At 38.7% G+C, this 24,306-nt stretch overlaps 1 protein-coding gene across 5 annotated transcripts in view; it reads left to right on the top strand.

Annotated features, from left to right (window-relative positions):
• Positions 1-404: 404 nt before the first annotated feature.
• Positions 405-24,306, top strand: part of LOC131187751 (acetyl-coenzyme A synthetase 2-like, mitochondrial) — a 31,969-nt gene continuing 8,067 nt past the window's right edge. For 4 of the 5 annotated variants that reach the window (XR_009152615.1, XR_009152616.1, XM_058162336.1 and 1 more), the window contains exons 1-9: positions 405-941; positions 5,286-5,382; positions 6,336-6,535; positions 7,606-7,781; positions 13,334-13,486; positions 16,474-16,621; positions 21,274-21,411; positions 22,206-22,298; positions 22,879-22,991. Coding sequence is in view for 3 of the 5 variants with exons in the window: in XM_058162336.1 (XP_058018319.1) it covers positions 641-941; positions 5,286-5,382; positions 6,336-6,535; positions 7,606-7,781; positions 13,334-13,486; positions 16,474-16,621; positions 21,274-21,411; positions 22,206-22,298; positions 22,879-22,991 (1,419 nt within the window). In the remaining 2 variants the exon portion in view is untranslated. Of the gene's footprint in view, positions 942-5,285; positions 5,431-6,335; positions 6,536-7,605; positions 7,782-13,333; positions 13,487-16,473; positions 16,622-21,273; positions 21,412-22,205; positions 22,299-22,878; positions 22,992-24,306 lie in introns of those variants that run through there. The other variant, XM_058162339.1, reaches the window with a different exon arrangement.

Genomic DNA, 24,306 nt, shown 5'->3' on the forward strand with positions numbered 1-24,306 from the left:
CCTAGCAAACTCTGTGTATAATGATTGAGTCAATTGTTGTGGAAAATGACGTTTGAGTGTAATGAAGGTACTGTAACCAAAGTCTTCTCTTTATCATAAATTGGCCTATTATTATTTACACATTCCATGCACCAGTGCATGTCGTTCTTTATGAATAGATTAGTTTCTCATATGCCTGGAAGCTCTTTTGCTTGCAGGCAGCAGAAGTAAACACTGACCCACTATGCAGACAAGATTATACAGGAAGATTCTGAGCCAGCATGGTCTAATTTGACTAAAATGCATGTGAGTACTAGTCACAGCTGGATTTAATACAGAAGCATATTCAGATCAGCCTGAAGGTTATTTCAGTTAGGCATTACTAAATCCCACCCTCTACTCCTCCCTTAAAAGAGATTGGATTTCCTTTGCTTATGTTTCTCTAGAAGTAGAGTAGTATACGTGTACTCTATGTTTCAGGAAGAGAGTATGACATTCTTGAAATCTCAGTTTAAATGTGGATTTACCATCTGGTTCTGGAAAACTTAATGGGATCACATTTCTTAGCGCCAGGAACAAATATTTTTCTTTTTTCTTTTTTACTTTTGCTAGTAAGATTTTGTCTGGGTAAAAATAAAGGACAATCTTATACCCTAGAATCATGGCCTGGTTGCTGGTTAGAACTTGCTTCCCCAAAATTGCCTTTGGACAGAAATTTTCTTATCAAAGCAGAGCATGGAGCAGAGGTCCCTTGACTGCATACATGCCAGAAGCCACAGCTTTTCCTGGACCAAGGAATCACCAAGAACTATACCAGCTCTCAGTGGAGCAAGCAGATGTATTCTGGGGAGCACTAGCAAGAAGCCGACTGATGTGGAGCAATCCTTTTCATTCTGTTAGTGACTGTAACTTTCAGCAGGGCAAGGTATCCTGGTTCCTTGGAGGACAGCTTAATGTAGCAGGTCAGTATAAATTCAACTGTTTTGTCTTTTTCTACTTGTGAAGGAAGAAAATATTGCAGCCCAGGACCTTTGGGTATAAGGTCTTTTAAAATTCTGTTTTAAATTTCACCAAAGTCAACTTTCCAACCATTTTGCCTTGTTTTTGAATACCCTGAAAATTAATTAATTAATTTTAAACACGCTTGGGAGTATAGTTCAAGAAAGTAGCACATATTGGAAGGGATGGGAGAGAGTAAATGTTGCATAAGTAGCATAATGTATAGTGTGGATCTAAAATTCTTCCTATCTATAATATGAAGCTCTTTGTTTATAAGACTTCTGTAGCCTGCTTACTAGAAGGATTACAATGATATGAACTGTTTTTCTATCTTTGGAAAATAGTCAGATAAGGGATCACATAATAAAGAAAAGCAGAATAAGCAGAAATATATTGTTTATTCTTACACTGGATTCAGGAAGACATTGATCTAGCTGACTGTAGGACAAATGTTCTCTGCAAAATGTCTTTTAGAAGTAATTACCTATTTTTGCATTTTACTGATTTTAAAAAATCAGATCAAATTTTTATACTTTATAAAGTGTTTATGTTTTCAGATTTAAAATAACTGCAATAGAATCAGATAGTTGATAACAGTACAACGAAAGAACTGCAGCTCACAGAATTCAATTGTGTATGTGAAAAAGTATTTACTCAACATGAGTAAATTGTTTATATAGCTCAGGTGGTTTCACTCATCTGTTGTATATGCTGTGTATGCTTTTCATCTAGCTTATCAGATAAGTTTGGAGCAGTTTTAATTGTTTTCTGATGTTTATGCCCTGCTCATATCCTGCAGAAATGGAATGACATAGAAATATTAGTCAGTAAACCATGGACATTGAGAAGCTACGTTTCAATTGAACTGATATTTCTTAGTGATGCTTATATAAACTACGATGACTTTTCTCATGTCAACATAGTTATCAGGGTTCCTGCAGATATTCTTAAAATATATCATCTTAATATAGTGTATGTGACATAATCCTATCACTACAAAAACAAACCAGAACACAAACCTGTGCTAAGTATCACTCTTACATATAAAAACATTCTAACCTACATTAGCTTTCTAAAAATTACAGTGTGGAAGAGCCTGTTTAGCAATGCCTCTTCTCTCTGCAGGGATCCAAATTAAATTATTCCTAGGGGATAGCTGTATCAATATAAGACTTGCCATTGGTAATTATATGGATCCTCTTTTCCCTCCTTTCTGAAGATTAAAAACATTTGCGCTGTCTTCCAGCTGTCTGGTATTTGTTCTCCTGAAGTTCCAGCAGCCACCTCCCAGCAGTGAGGCATGAGCAGTGGATTTGCTATATAGCTTTGGGTGAATGGTTGACTTTACACATTGCAGTAAACTATGGTTACTGAATAAATGCATTAAACATAACATGAAATTGACGCAGATCAAGTGCTCCCAGATGATGGAAATTGTAGAATAAAAAGAAAGGCTTATAATTGTGTTAATGATGCAATGAATGGAGAAATAATGGTGCAATTAATGGAGAAAAATAAGTATTACAATGAAACATACATTTACTATTATTGTAAAAGTCAAAATAAATTTGGTACAGGTGGCCATTTTGACTTGCTTCATTTAGATGGAAAGCCCAGAAGCAAGTGAGATAGGGTACCGTGTGAATTAACAATTAAGCTGGCTTTTTTCTCCCAGTCTGGTTCCAGTAGTGGAAGTGAGTCTTCCTGAGAGAAAAAAGCCAACAAAAACTGTGTGACGCATTGGAATGCAAAATCCAAGTAGATGTGGTAGAGACTCACATGACCCTTTGTATGTAAAAAGTAGATTTATAGCAACACTTTCTTTCTTTTTTTTTTGGAAAAAAGTTTTTTTTATTTTTATTTTTTAAAAGAACCACATACAAATCTTTTGAACAAAATATCAGTCAGGTACATAATTAAACACTTTTCAAATTTCACCCCCTCGTATTGTTTATCCAAGATTTTTCCCTTCCCCTCTTAAAATTTTATTATTTGCACATTTCTATCAAAACATCTGTTCTACCCCTTTATCCTGAATGATATTTAATCAAATCTAGTTCCCACATTTTTGCCCCCTTTCTTGCCCCTCCCTTCTTCATTAAACAAAATACAGCCATACTTATCCCTAATGTTATCAAAGACAGACCAGTAACAAAAACAAAAACAAGGTAATCTCTATAAAAATCTCTCCTACATTAAATCTCACCTTAATTTCCCATCACTTATTATTTCATAATCCCATTCCAAATAAGAAAAAATTTAAAATAATAAACAAGATAAAAAAAACAAAATGAAAAGGAGCAAACATATCGCATTTCTCACATAATTCCACAGTTATATTCAAATATTCTATTGGAAGTTTTATCTCAGATTATTTCAATTTCACTACATATGCTTAAAAACTGCATATTTTCTTAACTTATTAGATTCCTTGTTACCCCATTCCTCCTCTTCTCAACATTTTTATAATCCTCTAATCTTTAACATAAATTTTAGTTTTACATTATTATATCATGCTTTTTACATTCTTCGCTATCATTGCTGCAGGCAGCTTATTTCTTTAATATTCCAGTCTGTAATCATTTCTTATATTTCTTGCTTAAATGACAGTTGTATACATCTTATTGTCCATTGTTTTCTACTTTATTCTTTGATGTTATGAATCTTAAAGGTCATCCATCTAGTTGCTGAAATCCTCCTTTGAAATTGTCCTGAAATCACAAAGACATTTCCCTCCTGTATTTCTTCTTCTGTCTTTAAGTGTCAGTCTTTAATCTACAGTTACAATCCACAATTAACAAAGTATCCATTTTAAAGCCGCACCTTTTTTCTCTTTGTTTCTCTTTGTTGCCTCTTTTCAGTCCTGTTTAAATAGTTTCATTATAATCCTTTAAAGAATTTATAAAGAATAGAGGAACTGGGAGATGCTCAATTAAAATCCATTTTTAAAATCTTAGTTAATTCCTCTCTTTTTTCTTCTTGCTTATAATCTTTAAATAATCGATAAAAACCTCCAAAATTCTCCAAAGTCAATTTTAATTAAAAGTCATATTTTTCTCTGTTTTCTCTATTCATTTAGGGCTCTAGACTTAAGTTCCAAGCCAACTTTGTCAGGTTTTAGGTATCATTAATTATTTCCTTCCATTTGCATTTCCTGTTTAAATTAGCTGCTATTTCTCAATTTTTCTTTAAATGCTTGGTGGCAAAATTGCTCCTAGTGCCTCTTCGTAAGCTGGTATTAACTCACCAGCTTCAATATCTTGTTCAGTACTTATGCTTTATCCTCCTGCCCATTCTTGTGGCCGTCCCGACTTCAGGCAACTGGTGATAGCTGCGGTCCTCCTCGCTGGATCAAGGGAAAAAAGCCAGAGCTACAGGGAATTTGCAACTTCCCTGTCCACTCCAGCAGCTCCCTCATTCTTCACTGCCCCTGTAGGGCAGCTATGGTTCAGACCTGACCCCCATATCGAGGGGATTGTCGGTACTCACCCCAGAGCTCTTGGGGTTCGTGTCCGTTCCGTCACGGCGCTGGTCATGCCTCTCAGCAACACTTTCTAAAACCTGTGTTATAGAAACATTGTATTTTTTCTGTAATGAATCCAAGTTAAGGATTAAAGCTCTAAAAATGACCATGGCTTAGAAAGAGAAAGTATCTATGTAACAAATTATTTATTTAGTGTGTTTCTTAATTCTACCAATAACCACTATGTTCTGAATGGGTTATATAAACAAGATAAAAACACAGTAAATATGAAAGAACGCAGTTAATCAAGAAGCAGTGATTTCAAGAAAAGGTAGAATCTGTGGTTTAAATTCTGAAATGTATTTACTAACATTTGTTTGAGATTGCGAATGATTAACTTTAGACTCTAGAATTCTTGAGTTGTGAAATTCAATAGTACATTTTATAATTGGCATGAGCTACCTAGATGACCTTGAGCAGGGCAACATGCACAATTTGACTTTAGGTTGTACAATTCATTTATCAATTGTCAATTTTGCACCTGAACTTTGTAAGCAAATAATGATGGGTCTGTTAATATATATTCAAACACATATATATGTAGAATCTGGCATATCTGTGTTTATGTGTATGTATATGTGTGTGTGTACATACATACATAGCTACATACATATGGTATAGATGTATAAATATAGCAAAAGAGGATGCTAATTCTTGATTCCTTGCATAGTACATTTGATTGAGGAAATATGGCCTAGCCAGCAACATTAAATTTATGATGGGCACAGTAACAGCAGCTGCAGATGGCTGAGTGTGTAATAATGAGAGGTGTATTTTCTTTCAGTTAACTGTCTGGATCGACATGTCCACAAAAATCCAAATAAAGTAGCGTTAATCTGGGAGAAAGATGAGCCTGGGCAAGAAGACCAAATTACATACAGGTCCTGACTTATCATTTTCTCTATCCATCTATTTCAGTCTTCTAAGAGGTGTGAATCTTCTTAATGGTTAACACTTGCTTTTTTAATCTCAGCCAAGTCCTAGGCTTCTAGAGAAGGAAAAAGATTTGAACTGAAATGTCAATATTACATTATTAAAAGTCAGATCAGTGATTCATTCAGCCCAGTACAGGAGACAGCGATGACCATGCTTGTTTTCTGAGTCTCAGAAATAGAGACCTTTCTGTTTGTCCTAATTTGAATAGGAGATATACAGTATAGTTCATAAAAGCTGTTCTCCACTGTTCTCTGTTACCTTGATTTAGAGATGTCTAATGGAATAAACATAAACAGAGGGATAGAATCAAGATCACGTGAAGTGTTAATACCACTTTATAATGCCTTGGTAAGGCCACACTTGGAATACTGCATTCAATTTTGGTTACCATGATGTAAAAACGATGTTGAGACTCTAGAAAGAGTGCAGAGAAGAGCAACAAAGATGATTAGGGGACTGGAAGCTAAAACATATGAAGAACGGTTGCAGGAACTGGGTATGTCTAGTTTAATGAAGAGAAGGACTAGGGGAGACATGATAGCAGTGTTCCAATATCTCAGGGATTGCCACAAAGTAGAGGGAATCAAGCTATTCTCCAAAGCACCTGAGGGCAGGACAAGAAGCAATGGGTGGAAACTAATCAAGGAGAAAATCAATTTAGGATTAAGAAGAAATTTCCTGACAGTTAGAACAATTAATCAGTGGAACAACTTGCCTCCAGAAGTTGTGAATGCTCCAACACTGGAAATTTTTAAAAAGATGTTGGATAACCACTTGTCTGAAGTGGTGTAGGGTTTCCTGCCTAAGCAGGGGATTGGACTAGAAGACCTCCAAGGTTCCTTCCAACTCTGTTATTCTATTCTATTCTATTTTAAAATTACTTATTTTCTTTGGGCAGAGAATTGCTAGAATTGACATGTCGACTTGGGAACACCTTAAAGCGCCAGGGAGTGAAGAAAGGTGACAGAGTCACTATCTACATGCCTTCCTGTCCAATGGCTGTGGTGACCATGTTGGCTTGTGCCAGGATTGGAGCAATACACACAGTAGTATTTGCTGGATTCAGTTCTGTTGCATTAGCTGACAGAATCCAAGATGGTAAGAATGCTGTATTTCTTTCTCTGTTTTCTTTTCTTTTTCAGCTCATGACTAGTATGGTGTTCAAAAGTATGATTATGGATGACTTGCTTTTAACCACAAACAATATTCTTAACATATCAAGATCCTCATTCCTCCAGTGCTGGCAGAAAAAGAAGCCTATATCTTAGCTTAAAAGAACTTCTGCCCTTAGTAAAGCAGTAGAAATTGAAGACCCAAGAATTTTTATTTTGTAAATTGACTTGTAAACAAAGGAAGATTGTCTTCTGAAGCTGATGTTCCTTCTTTCTTCATCTCTTTCTCTCAAATTTTCAGACTCCAACAGACTATTCCCTCCCACTTACTGCACCTGAGTATGGTTTGCTAATTACACAGTGGCAGATAGGACAGCGCTCCAGAGGATTAACATCATTGCCCAGAAGATAATTGGTTAAATCTTTCCCCTCCTTGGAAGAACTTTATAGTTTCCGCTGCCTTAAGAAAGTTCAAAACATTCTTAAAGATCCATCTCATCCTGAGCACCCCTTTTTTTGAACTATTACCATCTGGCAGACGGTACAGGACAATAAAAACAAGGACAAATAGGCTGAAAACGAGAGCAATAACTATATTGAATTCTGTTGTATAGTATAATATTAATGCAGTATCAGGGGTTTTCAATTCAATTGTATAGAATGTGAAGGATGTATGTTTTTGTTTTATTTTTTATAGTTTTCTATATGTACGCTGACCCTAACGCTAACCCAACTGTTGCTATTATTTCTTTTTGAAAATACAGTAATGCTTAAGGAGATAAGTTAGAAGAATTTCCCAAATAATCGTGAGACCATTTCTAATCTGAGACCAGATTAGAATTTCTAATCTGTATTTTTGTTAATTATTGTAACAAAAATACACTTACTAACTTATAACAAATAATATACTTGTTAAAATATACTCTACAGTGTATCAGGGAGGAATTTACTAGACAAATTCCCCCTTAGAATACAAAGCAGGAGAAAGTTGCTTTGAAAAGCGTAAAATTTTCATATTAATTTTTTTTGGGGGTGGGGGTGTATTGCCTTTTTCAGCTCAGTCTGAAACAGTGATCACAGTCAATCAAGGTTTGAGAGGAGGAAAAGTTGTTGAACTAAAGAAGACAGTAGATGAGGCTGTGAAGTTTTGTCCAACAGTGAAGCGAGTTTTTGTTTCAAAAAGGACAGACGAGAAAGTTCTCATGTCTGATTTAGACATACCACTAGAGGAGGTGAGTAATATATTCTTATACTACTGACTGAAGAAGAGATCCAAAGCACTACACAAAGTTGTGTTTGCCCAGTTTCCATAGTTTATGAACTCACGGAGGATGAGTGCTATAGTAGTATATTCAGTGAAACTTTTTTTCATCTCTTGTTTTCTCTTTGTTCAGGCCATGCTTGGCCCTAAGATCCTAGTTTCTATTAACCTAAATGTTCCTTTTGGATGAAAAATGAGCCAGAGAACTGTGTTTTAATATTGTAATATCAGTTAACAAACCAGCTTGCAGTATGCCAGGACTGAGAAGGTAGTAAGATGCCTCTGAGACTCATTTCCTTCTCCTTTCTTATAGCTTTCTTATAGCTTCCTTTTCCTTACCTTGTCTCCTCCATGAATTTTACCTCTTTTTCTACATTCTGTCTGCACTGGACACTGGTTCAGTCACTCTTTTTTGCTTCTTAATCTTCACATTTTGGTGCCTTTAGAGCAAATGCCTAAGAACTTCATTTCTTCTCAAACTTTTCTTTCAGCACCAAACCTGCTTATCAGAAAGTCCTAAGTGTCGCTGCTGTGACTAGATCAGGAGTCCCCAACCTTGGCAACTTTAAGCCTGGAGGACTTCAACTCCCAGAATACTGAGAGTTGAAGTCCACCAGGCTTAAAGTTGCCAAAGTCGGGGACCCCTGGACTAGATAGTGTCTTCATGTGTTGTTACCCAAATAAAAAACACTCACTTTGGGAGTAATTTATCCCTGTTTGGGAGGCATTGTTTCTGCTCTGGGAAGAAGAAAACAGAATCGGTCTAAACTTGGTTTCCTTCCAAGATTTGAGTCCCCCATCTGACCCAGGGATACTATTGTGTTCTACCTAGTGATAATAAGCCAAAGTTCCTGGATTATACTATATAGTATAATTTTTTTCAGAGTATTTAAGAATACTGTATGTAACATACAGTGAAACATGAAAGGAAGGGTGGGAAAGGTGCTGTTGCAAAGTGGTCACCATGGCTTCAAAATGCAACTTCTAAAATTCCTAAAACACATCCAAATTTCCTCAAGCCTTTTTTTTTTAAGCCAAGAAGACCATTTGTTAAGAATTCTGGTAGTTTTAAATAACAATGTCGTCTTCCCAGTATTAACTGGGATCTCATTACTGGCAAAAGGAGAACCAATTCATTTTTTACAATAGCTCTCTAATTAAAATCATTCCTAAAATTAACACTTATCCCTTGGGGCAAAATACTCAGGTTTCAAAAATATGAAAGAGTGAAAGAATAACTTGGAAAGTACAGATTAGAGGCAAAACAATTAAACAAACAAATAAATGTGATAATAAATATGTCACCTGCAGCTATGTCAATTAAGATAAAATGAGATGACAATTTGGGGTGAAGTAATGACATAATGGTTATTATATTGTCCTAGAAGCTAGGTGCATGTTACTAATTGCTATGAAGGAAAACATCATTAGATCAAACTTCATTAGAGACACAAGGGAAGAAGGATCAAGGGTTTGTGTAAGCAATGTTACCTACGTTAGAAATAGCCCATAAGGGAATCAACAGTAGGGTACTGGAGGCTAAAACATATGAAGAACGGTTGCAGGAACTGGGTATGTCTAGCTCAGTGGTTCTCAACTTTTTTTTTTTTTTTCCATAAAAAGTTTTATTTTTACAATCATATCAAATAATTCATCCAATGTACAGTTATATACAATTAGTCGGGCTTGCCCAGTCACCACCCCCCTTTTTAACACTCTTCCCTCTTCTACCTTCTTTTACTTTCCAAACCTTCCTCTCCTTCTCTTATCTACATCCGCTCCTCCCTCCACCCTACACCTTCCTTCTCCCTCTACTATCCCTCTTCCTTCCTCTTCTCCTCTTTCCTACCTCCTACTCTCTCTTTTCTCCCTCCTCACCGTTCTAAAATGGTAACTATGCAGACCCGATCCTACATTAATTATATTTCTTCAATAATCCCTGTACATTAACCATCACTCCATCTCTACCAAACCCCCCCCAATTCCCCTCCCCCTTACCCCCCACCCCCCATCCCGACTTCCCAGAACAAAATGCAGGGTATCAAAACTAACAATCATAATCCAAAATAATTCCTAAATTATAATCTCTAGTCACACCACACTTAGTCACACTCTCAATTCCCCTCTCCTTCAAAAATATATCTAATACAAAATATTTCCTAAATTTACTCATATGCTATTCAATATTTTTTTATCTGATACTTATTTTAAATATAATCAATCCACATTTTCCATTCTAGAATATATTTTTCTAGTGTATAGTCTTTCAAGTAAGCGGAGATTTTGTCATCTCTGCCAGATTTGATACTTTGAGTGTCCATTCTTGATTGTAGGTAATTCTTCTTTCTTCCAATACTGAGCAATCAAAAGTCTTGCGACTGTTATTAAGTTCAAAATCAATTTAGTCTCTATAGCTGTATAGTCCATAATTATTCCTAGTAGAAAGAACTGGGGTGTAAACTTAATCTTCTTTTCCAAAATATTCTGCATAATCCACCATACTTTAATCCAAAATGCTTTAACTTTTTACAAGTCCACCATATATGGTAATAAGTAGCATCTTCACAATCGCATCTCAACATTTAGCAAGATCTAATATGTGTTTCTTGTAAACAGGTAATGTCATTTTAAATTGTTTCAAATAATGAAATACTTTCCTTCTCTTCTCACGGTGAGTTCAGGCCATTAACATTCCAAGATAGGAAACTTTTGGAACACCAGCCGCAGATCACATTTTACTTTAGGCCTTGCTCCTCCCACTGTTTCCGTTGTAGTAGTTGCCAGTTGTTGTTGTGCCTTCATCTCTTGTTCCTTGCGTTTAGCAGCAGCTCTTGTCAACCTTTGTTCTTTTGAATCTAAACCCGTCGTAGGTATTTCCAACACTTGTAATAAATCTTCTTCCATCACAATCTGTTCTTGTACCTGCTTCACTTCTCTTTCCTTCACTTCAGCCTCCCTTCCTCTAGCTTCCAATGGGGAAGACTTCCAACTTTAATACCTCAACATAAAATTCTCTTGCTTTTCCAACCGTATTGAAACGATATACTTTTCCTGCATAATATACTATTATACCAGTTGGAATATCCCATCTATATTCAATCTGATGTTTTTTAAGTTCATTCACCAGGAAGGCAAATTCCTTCCTAGCCCTTAACATTTTTGGTGGAATTTCCTTTAATATCAAAATATCTTGACCAGCAATCTGAATCTTCTCCCCCTTATATGAAGCTTGCAAAATCTGATTTCTCACTGTTCTGTTTGTAAAATAAATAACAACATCCCTTGGCAACTTTTTTGCCTTGCTATCCAAGAATTCACACGATATATTTTATCAATTTGATAAGCCACATCTGCTGGACGAGCTGCTAATATCTCAGCAAATACTTCAGAAAAAATTTCCCTTAAATTCTCTTCCTTATTTTCTTTCAAACCTCGAATTCTAAGAGCAAATTCCATATTTCTATATTGTATCAAAACTATTTCATCCTCTGTTTTTTCCATTTTACTTTGAAATTCATCCATTTTATTTTCTAATTTTAAATTATGTTGCTTAATTTCTTCAACCTCCTCCTCCAATAAAATCACATTCGTTGCCAAACTTCGTACTGCCATTACAAATCCTTCTTTAACTTCTTTATTTCCCACTTGAATTTCTGATATCTGCTCTTTCATTTCAGACATCTCATCAGTTATTACTTTAAATTTTTCTTCTATAAAGCCTTTTAAGTTCTCTTGTAACGCCTCTAAATTCAATGTTCTAGTCCCTGCTGTATGAGCTGGAGAAGCACCAGCTGATAAAGTTCCAGAGCTCTTTGTTACAGTAGACTTTAATTGTTTGGCTGCCATCTTCTATAAAATTATATATTTATTTATTTCCAACTTAATATTCACTTTAAATCTTCTTAACCTCTAAAAAACACAGTCTTTTAAAGCAGTATTTAAAAATCTCCCCTAGATTCTATCAGCAGGCAGCAAAGAGTTAAAGAGTAAAAGCAGCAAGTAACATGCAAATTACCAACTGCAGACAAACGCTGAAAGTATCACTTTCACTTTCCACTCGTTAACTTGTTAACAATTCGCCTCCATTTTTTTACTGTTTTCAAGCTTGTTACAAAGTATCGGGGAATCGGCTTGGCTACTTGCATAAAGTTCTCCCACTTTCGTTCTGTCCGGTATAATCCTTTATTGTCCAAAATAAGTCTCGGCGTTTGGTCGTGGTGATTGGTTCCGCCAAAGCAGAAGAATCCTCGGATCTGGAGCACTTCGGGTTACTGGAGGGAACTTAACCCTTCAAACCCCTTTTTTCTCAGGGGCTTTAGGGAAATTCAACCTCTGCCCTCAGCTCACCACCTTCTCCTTCTCCCGAAGAGGGGGTTTTCCGAACCGCTGGACAGCAGATTTAAGCTGTCCTAGCGATTCCACATAATCCAGAGGTTGGTGATCGTAAAGATCACCGCCATCACCTACGGTGCCAAACCGGAAGTCAGTGGTTCTCAACTTTTATAGTGCTGCGACCCCCTTTAATACAATTCCCCACGATGTGGCGACCCCAACCGTAAAATTATTTTCGTTTTGAATTTATCGCGCCTGAAGTCATATTGGCTAGCGATCTGAACTGCTTGCGATTGCCTTGGCATTAATAGGCATTAATAGACATTAAAGTGGAGACTCCTCCCCTATTAAATTTATCGCACCTGAAGCCAGATTAGGCTAGCGATTGGGAGTGATTGCAGCTGGCTTGAGAGGGAGACATCAGAGCAAAGATTTCTCTCTTTTTTAATTCATTGCGCCTGAAGCTGAATTTGGCTAGCGATTTGAAGAGCCTGCAGCTGGCTTGTGGAGTCAACCATTGTGGAGCAGAATTCTTCGACTCGCAAGTATACTTCCCATATTTTCGATGGTCTTAGGCGACCCCTGGCAAATCGTCATTCGACCCCCAACAGGGTCACGAGCCACAGGTTGAGAGCCGCTGGTCTAGCTTAATGAAAAGAAGGACTAGGGGAGACATGATAGCAGTGTTCCAATATCTCAGGGGTTGCCACAAAAAAGAGGGAGACAAACTATTCTCCAAAGCACCTGAGGGTAGAACAAGAAGCAATGGGTGGAAACTAATCAAGAAGAGAAGCAACTTAGAACTAAGGAGAAATTTCCTGACAGTTATAACAATTAATAAGTGGAACGACTTTCCTGCAGAAGTTGTGAATGCTCCAACACTGGAAATTTTTAAGAAAATGTTGGATAACCATTTGTCTGAAATGGTGTAGGGTCTCCTGCCTGGGCAGGGGGTTGGATCAGAAGGCCTCCAAGGTCTCTTCCAACTCTGTTATGATTATTATTATTATTATAACATTCCTTGCAGAGCCTTGAGAAATAGGAATTTGTTTTGTGAAAATGAATATTTGGACTATTCCATGCTAATAATGCTTCATTATTAGTTTGGTCATTGGTACAGAGGGAACTAGAGAAGATCTCAGAGGATCTTTGAGGAGAGCCTACTGAAAGATTATCTGCTTCCTGTGACAGGAAATTATGAAAGAGGATGTAACCTGTCAACCTGCTACCTTGGAGAGCGAAGATTTACTGTTCCTCCTTTACACTTCAGGAAGTACTGGAAAACCCAAAGGCCTGGTTCATTCTCAGGCAGGCTATTTGCTGTATGCTGCCCTCACACATAAGGTACAAAATAGGGGTTATCTTGCAATTCTACAAGGTCAATTATATTCGGTAGCATTTTATCTGTGATTCTTCATGGGTGATCACATGGCACTGAAAGTAAGCAAGCCCTGAGCAGACAACAAATCAGGCAGTAAATAGCCAGCAAGCTATTAAAAAGTGTTTTTTCACATGGCCACTTTTTATTGTAAAATGTTTTTATTTTCCACATAATTAATTAGAAAGCAAATTCCTTATGAACACGAAGAGATGACTATTCTCATATTTAACAGGTATATACAGAAGCTCCATTATATCCAGCAGAATTTATTTCCAAGGGGTATATACAAAATTACAATAAATTGTCTATACTCTTGTCATGAATATCCAAATCAAGCTCTATAGTGCTCTGGGGGGCTTATTCCCAAATGATAGCCAGACAGCCATTTGTAGCTAGAAGTCTTTGCTTGGCAGACTGATCCTATATTAATGTGGAATGTAGCACCATTGTAGAATTTACTTTGGAGTAGATACGCTGGCATCAGACAAATTTTCAGATTCTTTCCCCACAGGATAAAGTTTGATATCTCTTCCTTTCCAGCTTGTAAGGCTTCATATGTTTCTTTGCAAGAAAAAAAATTGCTTGGTTAAAAAAAAGTTAATTGTGTTACTACAAATAACGTTCACAGTTTCTGATTTTTGTAAAAGCAAAAAAAAGAGAAAAGACTGGGATATTGGTCACAGTACTTTAATGTAGGGGTCTCCAACCTTGGCAACTTTAAGCCTGGTGGACTTCAACTCCCAGAGTTCCCCAGCCAGCTGGCTGGGGAATTCTGGGAGTTGAAGTCCACCAGGCTTAAAGTTACCAAGGTTGGTGACCGCTGCTTTAATGTGTGGTTCAGCCCTTCCGTCCAAGTGCCATTGTAACCTCAAGACAACTCTGAAATGAATTCTTCTCTTCAGCTGGAAACAGCACTCACATTGGCGCCTTCCTACTGGAAAAAAAAAATCCCCAAACCAACTCAGAGAATGTCAAATTTCCATTGCAAACTGAATGCTCTTTCACCCACATCCCCCTCTGGAATGCTCATCTGTTACAATAGATTTAGAAAGAAAGGGGAGTGAAGAGAGGGCTGGGAATGGAGCAGCATTGTTTTCAATAATAGCTGCAGTAATAACAGCCAAGAAACTAAAGATAGTGCATTAGAGAATGTTCCGCTCTGCAAGAAGTTAGAAAGTGAAATAATACAGTGAGTGTCAGGCCAGAGAAAAACCCAGTTCCTGGGTCAGTTTTGCAAGGTAGATGTTGACAAAGTCACCTAAGCCATTTTCCCCCAAAGCTATATTAAAATTCCAACAATTACATTCTGGAAACATTCCTAGGAAATGCAGTTATTTTTTGAATTCAGGAGGCTGAACTAGGGATTTCACAGAACTAGTTGCTACAACAGTACTCACAGAGCCTTTAATTGTTAATTAGAGGAGAGTCACATACTGATACTGTCAGGGTTCCAAGGAACTCCCCCAATGAAATAAAGCTCTGAGGCTTGAGGTTCCTCAAAGTTCCAATTTATTAGAGATGTCATGTTGGCACAGCTGGGAGAACGCTGAAAGCTTCCAGGTTTTCCACACCCAGTTGACAGTTCACAGCCCTGCCCCACACCCACAAGTTCATCACATTGTCCAATCAACTCTTCACGCTCAATTGGATACAATCTTCAGGCAGTCTCCATCAGACGCAGGATGTCCTTGAATGCGGAATGTTGTTATGACTAATTTTCTATCGCTCCAACACCCCCTCCCAACTTCCCCAGCTAAAATATGTGGCAGTTAAGAAGCAAAAAAGAAAATTGTCTTCCAAAACTGACAGATACTAGGAAAAAGATAGAAGAAGCTTGCAATTTGCAAATGTTGATTTATATATTAAGATAGAAATCTAGAAATAATGTGTTTTTCATCATAGTTGGAAAGCCTCTAATACAGTGAGCAGACAGTCTATTTCATTTGTTTTCTAAGTGTTGCTAACTGTTGATGGACAACTTCAAGTTCTCTTCTGTCACTTTTAGTGACTTCTTAATCTTTAATCTTTAAGGCAAATTTGGATTGGAAAGATTCAGGGGATTGCAAAAAAAGGACCAGTTCAGCAGAAGAAACAGTGATGTGATTTTTGAAGAATACCTGTGTAATGATTAATTGTAGTTAGAAACAGTGCATGGAGTGGAAGAGTTTGATTTAACTCTCTTAAAGCAGGAGAAGAAATATGCATGTCCAGATGGCCATGTCACATTTATTATCATTGAGATTAAAAATTGCTTTGAAAATAGGCCATGACCCCAAAGATTATACGGTATAAGCCCTTTTCCTTCACATTTGTTTTTTAATTGCTACTTCTTTCGTTCATTATAAATCTTGTTCATACTTTTGTAATCTCCCTCTTTACATCATATTAAACTACAATGTATTTGAAGATACTCTATTGAGCTTATACCTGTACATTTAATTTTTCATGAAAGTTCCTGAAATATTGTAAATATTGGCAGTATTGGGTCAAGTTGTCAAAGGTTAGGAAAAGTCCACTCCCACCTTGTTCAGGTGAAGCCTGAAAACGGTGTGATGGGAACTGGTATTCATGGTAACTTAGTTGATAGGAAGAGCAAAGGAAGGCAATCCTCGGTTCATTTCTTAAATAGGTGGCTACATCATGAAAATATTGCTAATAAGAGAATCTCACATTAATTCTCAAGCACAGTGAAAGCTTTTTTCTAGCTCTTTTTTGCCAAAGAACATATGATTGCTCATCAACCAGAGTAAATGGTTTGAGGTAGGATATTATGCAAAAATATATGAAATGAAGCAGGTATCTGACCACAGATAATACCATGATTATTGGAGGAATCGGAGGCTATACATTAAAACTGCACATCTGGAGACTGCCTAATTGGAGAAAATTATATAAGTATATTGGGACAGGAGAAAGCGACTTCTATCTCATGTTGCCCATTTTTCTTTAGTATGTGTTTGACTACAACGATGGAGATATTTTTGGCTGCGTTGCAGATATTGGTTGGATCACAGGTCACAGTTATGTGGTATATGGACCTTTATGTAATGGAGGAACTACAGTCCTTTTTGAGAGTACTCCAGTGTATCCTAATCCAGGTAAAAAAATATTAAAATTAAAAATTAAAAAGATTCGGTAATGGGATTTTTGTGCAAGACAAAGAAAGGCACTAAATTATATGGTTTCGGTATAATCAGTAGATTAATTCGTGGCTCAGATAACTTTTATTTTACTTTATTTCTATGCAGCCCATTTTAAGAGACTTTAAGGTAACATCAATAATTGAATTTATACCTCATTACATTGCTTCTTTTGTGCTCATTATCATTCCTTTTCCCTATCTTCCATTAATTGGCTTCCGCTACTGTCTATATGCGTATGTTAGGATTATTTTCCAAAATAATATGTTCAGTGGAGGTGCTATATTAATTAGTTAGAATTAATAGAAGATGAAACTTTTCCCCTTCTTTTCCATTGCCTTCTCATATCTGTTAGCTTACACAAACATGCAAGTTAAGAGTGATGGGAGCTCTGGGTTTTTTTAATACATGGGGTATATTACAAATGGGAACATAACAGAACATAACAGAAATTGTGTTTTATTATTATTATTATTATTTTATTATTTATTAAATTTTTATACCGCCCTTCTCCCGAAGGACTCAGGGCGGTGTACAGCCAACGATAAAACAAAATATATACAATTAAAACAACATTTAAAACATAGCAAATTATAAAGGCTGATAAATTAAAATTTAGATTTTAAAATTTTTAAATATTAATAAACCCCACATTTAAAATTCTACATTATTATGCCAGTCCCGCTTGAATAAATAGGTGTGTTTTAAGCTCACGACGGAAGGTGCAAAGATCAGGCACTTGACGTAGGCCAGGGGGAAGTTCATTCCAGAGCGTCGCTGCCCCCACAGAGAAGGCCCTACTCCTGGGGGCCGCCAGCCGACACTGTTTGGCGGACGGCACCCTGAGGAGACCCTCTCTGTGAGAGCGTACGGGTCGGTGGGAGGCAAAGGGTAACAGCAGGCGGTCCCGTAAGTACCCGGGTCCTAAGCCATGGAGCGCTTTAAAGGTGGTAACCAAAATCTTGAAGCGCACCCGAAAAACCACAGAAAGCCAGTGCAGACTACGGAGTAGTGATGTCACGTGGGAGCCATGAGCGGCTCCCATTACTACTCGCGCAGCCGCATTCTGGACTAACTGTAGTCTCCGGGTGCACCTCAAGGGCAGCCCCATGTAGAGAGCGTTGCAGTAATCCAACCTAGATGTAACCAGAGCATGAGTGACCGTGCATAAGGCATCCCGGTCAAGGAAGATTGCGGACCAAGCGAACTTGGTAAAAGGCCCTCCTGGAGACGGCCGCCAGATGTTCATCAAAGGACAGCCGTCCCTCCAGGAGGACGCCCAAGTTGCGAACCACCTCCTTTGGGGCTGTCGTGTCCCACTCCTCCGTTGACGGCCGGGTCAGGGAAATCCGAATCAGGCTTGCCTCTGCAGCTCTGCCCAAAGTCCTAGCAAAGTCCTCAGAGCAGGCAGGAGACCAGTAAGTGACTTCAGCAAGATAAGTTCGACTTTGCCTGACTCAGAGACTGCCAGAAAGCAGATCCTTTATATAGGCCATGGGGTGTGGCTCCATGACTCAGCACTCATTAAGGCCTGCCCCTCCCTTCCTTCTGTTGCCTCCGCCTATCCAATCTTCTGATGCGAGGGTCACTCCAATCAGCTGTTGGAAGTAAACTTTCCTCAGGCTCACATGCTGTGGAGGAGGGGGAGCTGCTCCGTTTGCCTGGACATGGAGCCAGGGCTGGGGCCGGGGGATGCTCCCTCCTCTGCAGCCTGCTTGGGCATGGAGCCAGGGCTGGGACCGGGAGGTGCCCCCTCCTCTGCAGCTTGTCTGGGCATGGAGCCAGGACTGGGGCCGGGAGGCATATATTCCTCCATGTTCGGGAGCAGATAAGCAGACCCCGGCTGCGGTGAGAGCGGACAAGACACAACAGGGGCCACTAACTCGCCCCCAACAGTCAGCTGCGGATGCAGCTGACTGTACCGGGGTGCCGGCATCCACAGCCACTCCGTCTTGGAGGGATTGAGCTTGAGTCTGTTTCTCCCCATCCAGACCCGTACAGCCTCCAAACACCGGGACAGCACTTCGACCGCTTCGTTGGGGTGGTCCGGGGTGGAAAAGTACAGCTGAGTGTCATCAGCGTACAGATGATAACTCACCCCGAAACCACTGATGACCTCGCCCAGCGGCTTCATATAGATGTTGAACAGGGTAGGCGAGAGAATCGACCCTGAGGCACCCACAAGTGAGGCGCCTCGGGGCGACCTCTGCCCCCTGTCAACACCGTCTGCGACCGGTCAGAGAGATAGGAGGAGAACCACCGATAAGCGGTGCCCCCACTCCCAATCCCTCCAACGGGCGCAGCAGGATACCATGGTCGATGGTATCAAAAGCCGCTGAGAGATCTAATAGGACCAAGGCAGAGGAACAGCCCTGTCCCTGGCCCTCCAGAGGTCATCCTGCGACCAAAGCCGTCTCCGTGCTATAACGGGTCGGAAGCCGGACTGGAGCAGGTCTAGATAGACAGCTTCCTCCAGGTGCCGGGGGAGCTGCCATGCAACCACACTCTCTACAACCTTCACCCCAAAGCGAAGGTTGGAGACTGGACGATAGTTTCTCAAAATAGCTGGGTCCAGGGAAGGCTTCTTGTGGAGGGGCCTCACCACGCCTCTTTCAAGGCGGCGGGGAAAACCCCCTCCACCAAAGAAGCATTTATAATCCCCTGGAGCCAGCCTCGTGTCACTTCCTGAGCAGCCAGCACTAACCAGGAAGGACACGGGTCCAGTAAACATGTAGTTGCATGTAACCTCCCCAGCAACCTGTCCACGTCCTCGAGCCACAGAATCAAACCCATCCCAAAAAACCTCAACAAGGCGTGTCTCTGTCATCTCGGCTGGATCATCGCAATCTTGGTCCAAACTATCCCGAAGCTGAGCGATTTTATCGTATAGATAACCGTTAAACTCCTCAGCTCGTCCCTGTGAGGGTCATCCCGTCCCTCTTGATGAAGGAGGAGCGGGTCACCCAGGCTCAAGGCGGCGGGCGGTTATCTGCTGATGCAATGAGGGTGGAAACGTAGGAACGTTTCGCCTCCCTCATTGCCACTAGGTAGGTCTTAGTAAAAGACCTCACTAGTGTCCGATCAGCCTCGGAACGGCTAGACCTCCAAATACTCTCTAGGCGTCTTCTCCGGCGTTTCATCTCTCTCAGCTCCTCGGAAAACCAGGGAGCCAATTGAGATCTACGCCAGGTCAGAGGCCGCAAAGGCACGACACGGTCCAAAGCCCCAGCCGCGGCCCGTTCCCAGGCCGCAACCAGTTCTTCAGTCGTGCCGTGGGTAAGATCCTCAGGAAACGGCCCAAGCTCCGTCAGGAATCTCTCTGGGTCCATCAGGCGCCTGGGACGGAACCAACGCATTGGTTCCGTCTCCCTACGGTGGTGAGCGGTGGTCTGAAAGTCTAGGCGAAGAAGAAAATGATGGGTAGAATTGTTTCAAATAATAGCTTTTTACACAGTGATAATGGTGTGGCGATGCCTGTAGCTAAATACATAATTACTATGCTTTCTAAAGATATATAGGTAGTCCTCAACTTATAACAGTTCATTTAGTGACCATTTGAAGTTACAATGGCACTGAAAAAAGTGACTCATGACCATTTTTCACAATTATGACTTTGGCAGCATCCCCATGGTCACAAAATTTACATTTGGCTGCTTGACAATTGGTTCATATTTATGACGGTTGCAGTGTCCCAGGGTCATGTGATTCCTTTTGCAACCTTCTGATAAGCAAAGACAATGGAGAAGCCAGTTTCACTTAACAACCATGTTACTAATTTAATAACTTCAATGATTCACTTAACAAATGTGGCAAGAAAAGTTGTAAAATGCAATTAACAAATTCCTCACTTAACAACATAAATTTTGGGCTCAATTGTGGTTGTAAGTTGAGGACTACCTGTAGTGTTCTGAAATCATTGGTGGATTTACTCATTGCATTAGGTCTTAGTTTAGTTTTGTTAACTCTACAATAGCATTTATTTATTTGTTGATAGATTTGTATCCCACCTTTATTATTTATTAACTAAATCAGTGAACCTATCCAATACACTTTCCTATTTTCCCCACAAGAATAACCCTGCGAGGTGAGTTGGGCTGAGAGAGAGTCATGGGCCCAAGGTCTCCCAACTGGCTTTCATGGATTAGGCAGGATTTGAACTCATAGTCTTCTCCTTTCTAGCCTGGTGCCCTAATCACTAGGCCAGTATTGGCAATGAAGTTGATATTTTATTCTTTAAAGTCTTAATATGCATCTTCTTTACAAGTTCCTATAATATACATTTTTATCTATTTTAATGGAATTTTTAATACATTTATTTATATATGACATTTAGAAACTGCCCATCTGTCTCACAGAGCGATGCTGGGTGGTGTACAAGCAAAATATAAAAACATAAAGCTTAATATAAATATTAATAATATTTATATAAATATTAAATTATGATTAGATTTATATGTACATAGCATGTACATCTAATAACTATTACATGTACTTCATGCAAAGTTAAAATATGGGATGTGACCTATTTCAGCTTCTCATTTTGATTTTATATATTTGAGAAGCACATGTTGTAAATGTGAACCAGGTAAAGGATTTGTTTGTTATTTTAGGGCGTTATTGGGAAACTGTGGAGAGGTTAAAGATAAATCAGTTTTATGGAGCCCCAACAGCAATTCGTCTTCTTCTTAAATATGGAGATAACTGGGTAAAGAAATATGACAGATCTTCCCTCAAAATTCTCGGATCAGGTGAGTACTAAGGCAGCCAATATCATTTTCATCCTGGCAAAGAAGGTATATGTAGTTCTTGTGCTCTCTGAGCTTGGTTGATTTGCTTGCAAATGTTTCATTATCCCACTAGTCTGCATGCAAAGAATCAAGCTCAGAAAACCTTGAGGATTCAATGCAGTTCAATCTCTTCTATTGGAATTTGTATGTATTTTGGTTAACAGGTGGGGTGTTAAATTCATCGTATTTGTAGGATTAACACCCTTTGCTCATCCAGTACTTTTTAAATCATTGTTAAAATGTTATTGAGAATGAATGGTGTGCACATAACAGAAGGACTAGGGGAGACATGATAGCAGTGTTCCAATATCTCAGGGGTTGCCACAAAGAAGAGGGATTCAAGCTATTCTCCAAAGCACCTGAGGGTAGAACAAGAAGCAATGGGTGGAAACTAATCAAGGAGAGAAGCAACTTAGAACTTGCCAGAAATTTCCTGACAGCTAGAACAATCAATAAGTGGAACAACTTGCCTGCAGAAGTTGTGAATGCTCCAACACTGGAAATTTTTAAGAAAATGTTGGATAGCCATTTGTCTGAAATGGTGTACGGTTTCCTGCCTGGGCAGGGGGTTGGACTAGAAGACCTCCAAGGTCCCTTCCAACTCTGTTATTATGTTATGTTATGTTAAGCTGGAACAGATGGATTCACATATTATGCTAAGCCAGAGCTAAAATATGTTAAGGTTTAACAAAATGCATGTACCCAAACCATTTTTTTTCTTTACAAGTTACTTTATTTTTTCTCTCTTCTTGCAGTGGGCGAGCCTATCAATTCAGAAGCCTGGGAGTGGTACTTCAATGTAGTCGGAGATAGAAAGTGTCCTGTAGTTGACACTTGGTGGCAAACTGGTAGGAAGCATTCACTATATTTGAAGCAGTAATTGTCACTTGATTAAGCATTGCATTTATTTGCAAAGATTAGCATCGTGTCTTATACACCAAGCAAGATAGAGATGAAGGATTTAAATATGCTGACCCAAAATCTCTTTGAAAAACAAATTAAATAAAGATACTTGATGGTAACAGCTTGACTACATTCATTAAGATTACTATGTATGGGAATAGAGTCAGTGGTGGGTTGCCCCCAGTTCGGACTGGTTCTTGCGAACTGGTAGTAAAACGGGGGGTAAGCTCCGCCCACTGACCCCGACATCATCAGGAAGCTTCTGTGCATGCGCAGAAGCAAGCGTGTGTGCGTGAGCGATCCCGCTACGAAGTGGTAGTAAAGGTAAGTAGAACCCATCCCTGAATAGAGTCCTATAGATAGGAATATTTGCAAAAATGTTCTAGTGACATGATCAGGTATCTTTTACTTTTCTTCAAAGTATAAGATCAGAAGCATAACTTGTATTATGAACAAATATGGTGATCATAAAGATGAGCAAGATTTTCTTATTAGCTTTCCCTCATTATTTTTCTTTCATTTCAGAAACAGGAGGCATCTGTATTGCTCCTCGACCTTCAAACCCTGAAGATGAGATTGTTCCAGCTATGGCCATGAGGCCGTTCTTCGGCATCAGACCTTCTCTTCTAGATGATAAAGTATATTTTTAATTTAGCAGTTGGGAGAATTGATAATCCACTTTTCAATTCACACAAGTTCTTAAAAAATAAATAAGTATCAAAGCAACAATTCTATGCTATGTGCTTTCCCTTTACTTTCCTGAACTGAAATAGCATGATCCCTTATGCCTTCAAATCTCTTCCCAAAAGTCTTGTTTAATAAAAGGGTTTGGATCCTGGTACTACTGCATATTATCATTAAATCAATGTATAATTGAAATCATCCTATATATTTTCCGTTTTCATTCCATCTTCTTTCTAATTGTGTCCTGGATTGGGGTCTAGTATATCTGTGCTTTGTAAAGCATTATGTAGAAGGGTGGTGCTTTTTGAGTATTATATTGTGTATTAGTTATCCAATATCATATGCTCAAACAAGGCTTTGCATAAAGATTTTCTGGTGAGGTCAGCATAATGTGAGAGTTGAAGTCTTTGTTTTATTTTTCATTCTGGAATTTTTTTTCTGGATTCATATATTTTAAGTATATATAATATAATGATTATAATAATATAATAATAATGATTGAGCAACATTCCCAAAGGGTTGCAAGGATGTAAAGGGCCCAAAGGCCTCCTTATTATAATTATTATAATAATTATGAGTGCCACTCATCTCACTGTTGAAACAACTCTGGGTGGCATATTCCTATACAATAAACTATACTTTTTAAATCACGACTTGTTGAAGACGTCCTAGGAACCTGGTTTACACATATCACTAAGTCATAATGCTTTACCTATAAACCACTTGGAAACTCAAACTCAATCTCGATCCAATCCAATTAGACAAATGACAAACAACGATAGTTTTAAAAATGTAGGGAAACCGAACTGGGTAAATATACAGGCTACATAAATCGAATGTATTTCTGTAGGATATTGACTAAAAGGCACAAATATAAAGATTTATTTATTTATTTATTTATTTATTTATTATTTAGATTTTTATACCGCCCTTCTCCCGAAGGACTCAGGGCGGTGTACAGCCAGATTAAAACAATACAATATACAATTTTAAAACAACAAATTAAAATAACATATTCTATAATGGCCGAAAAATTTAAAAACCATCAAATTTGACCCAATAAAACAGAATACCCAATTTAAAATTATTAAAATTCAAAACATTCAAAATTTAAAAATTAAGAATTAAGCCAGTCCCGCTTGGATGAACAAGTACGTTTTCAATTCACGGCGAAAGGTCCGAAGGTCAGGTAATTGACGCAAACCAGGGGGAAGTTCATTCCAGAGGGTAGGTGCTCCTACAGAGAAGGCCCTTCCCCTGGGGGCTGCC

Source organism: Ahaetulla prasina, chromosome 1 (assembly GCF_028640845.1).
Source record: "Ahaetulla prasina isolate Xishuangbanna chromosome 1, ASM2864084v1, whole genome shotgun sequence".
Classification (NCBI taxonomy): Eukaryota; Metazoa; Chordata; class Lepidosauria; order Squamata; family Colubridae; genus Ahaetulla; species Ahaetulla prasina.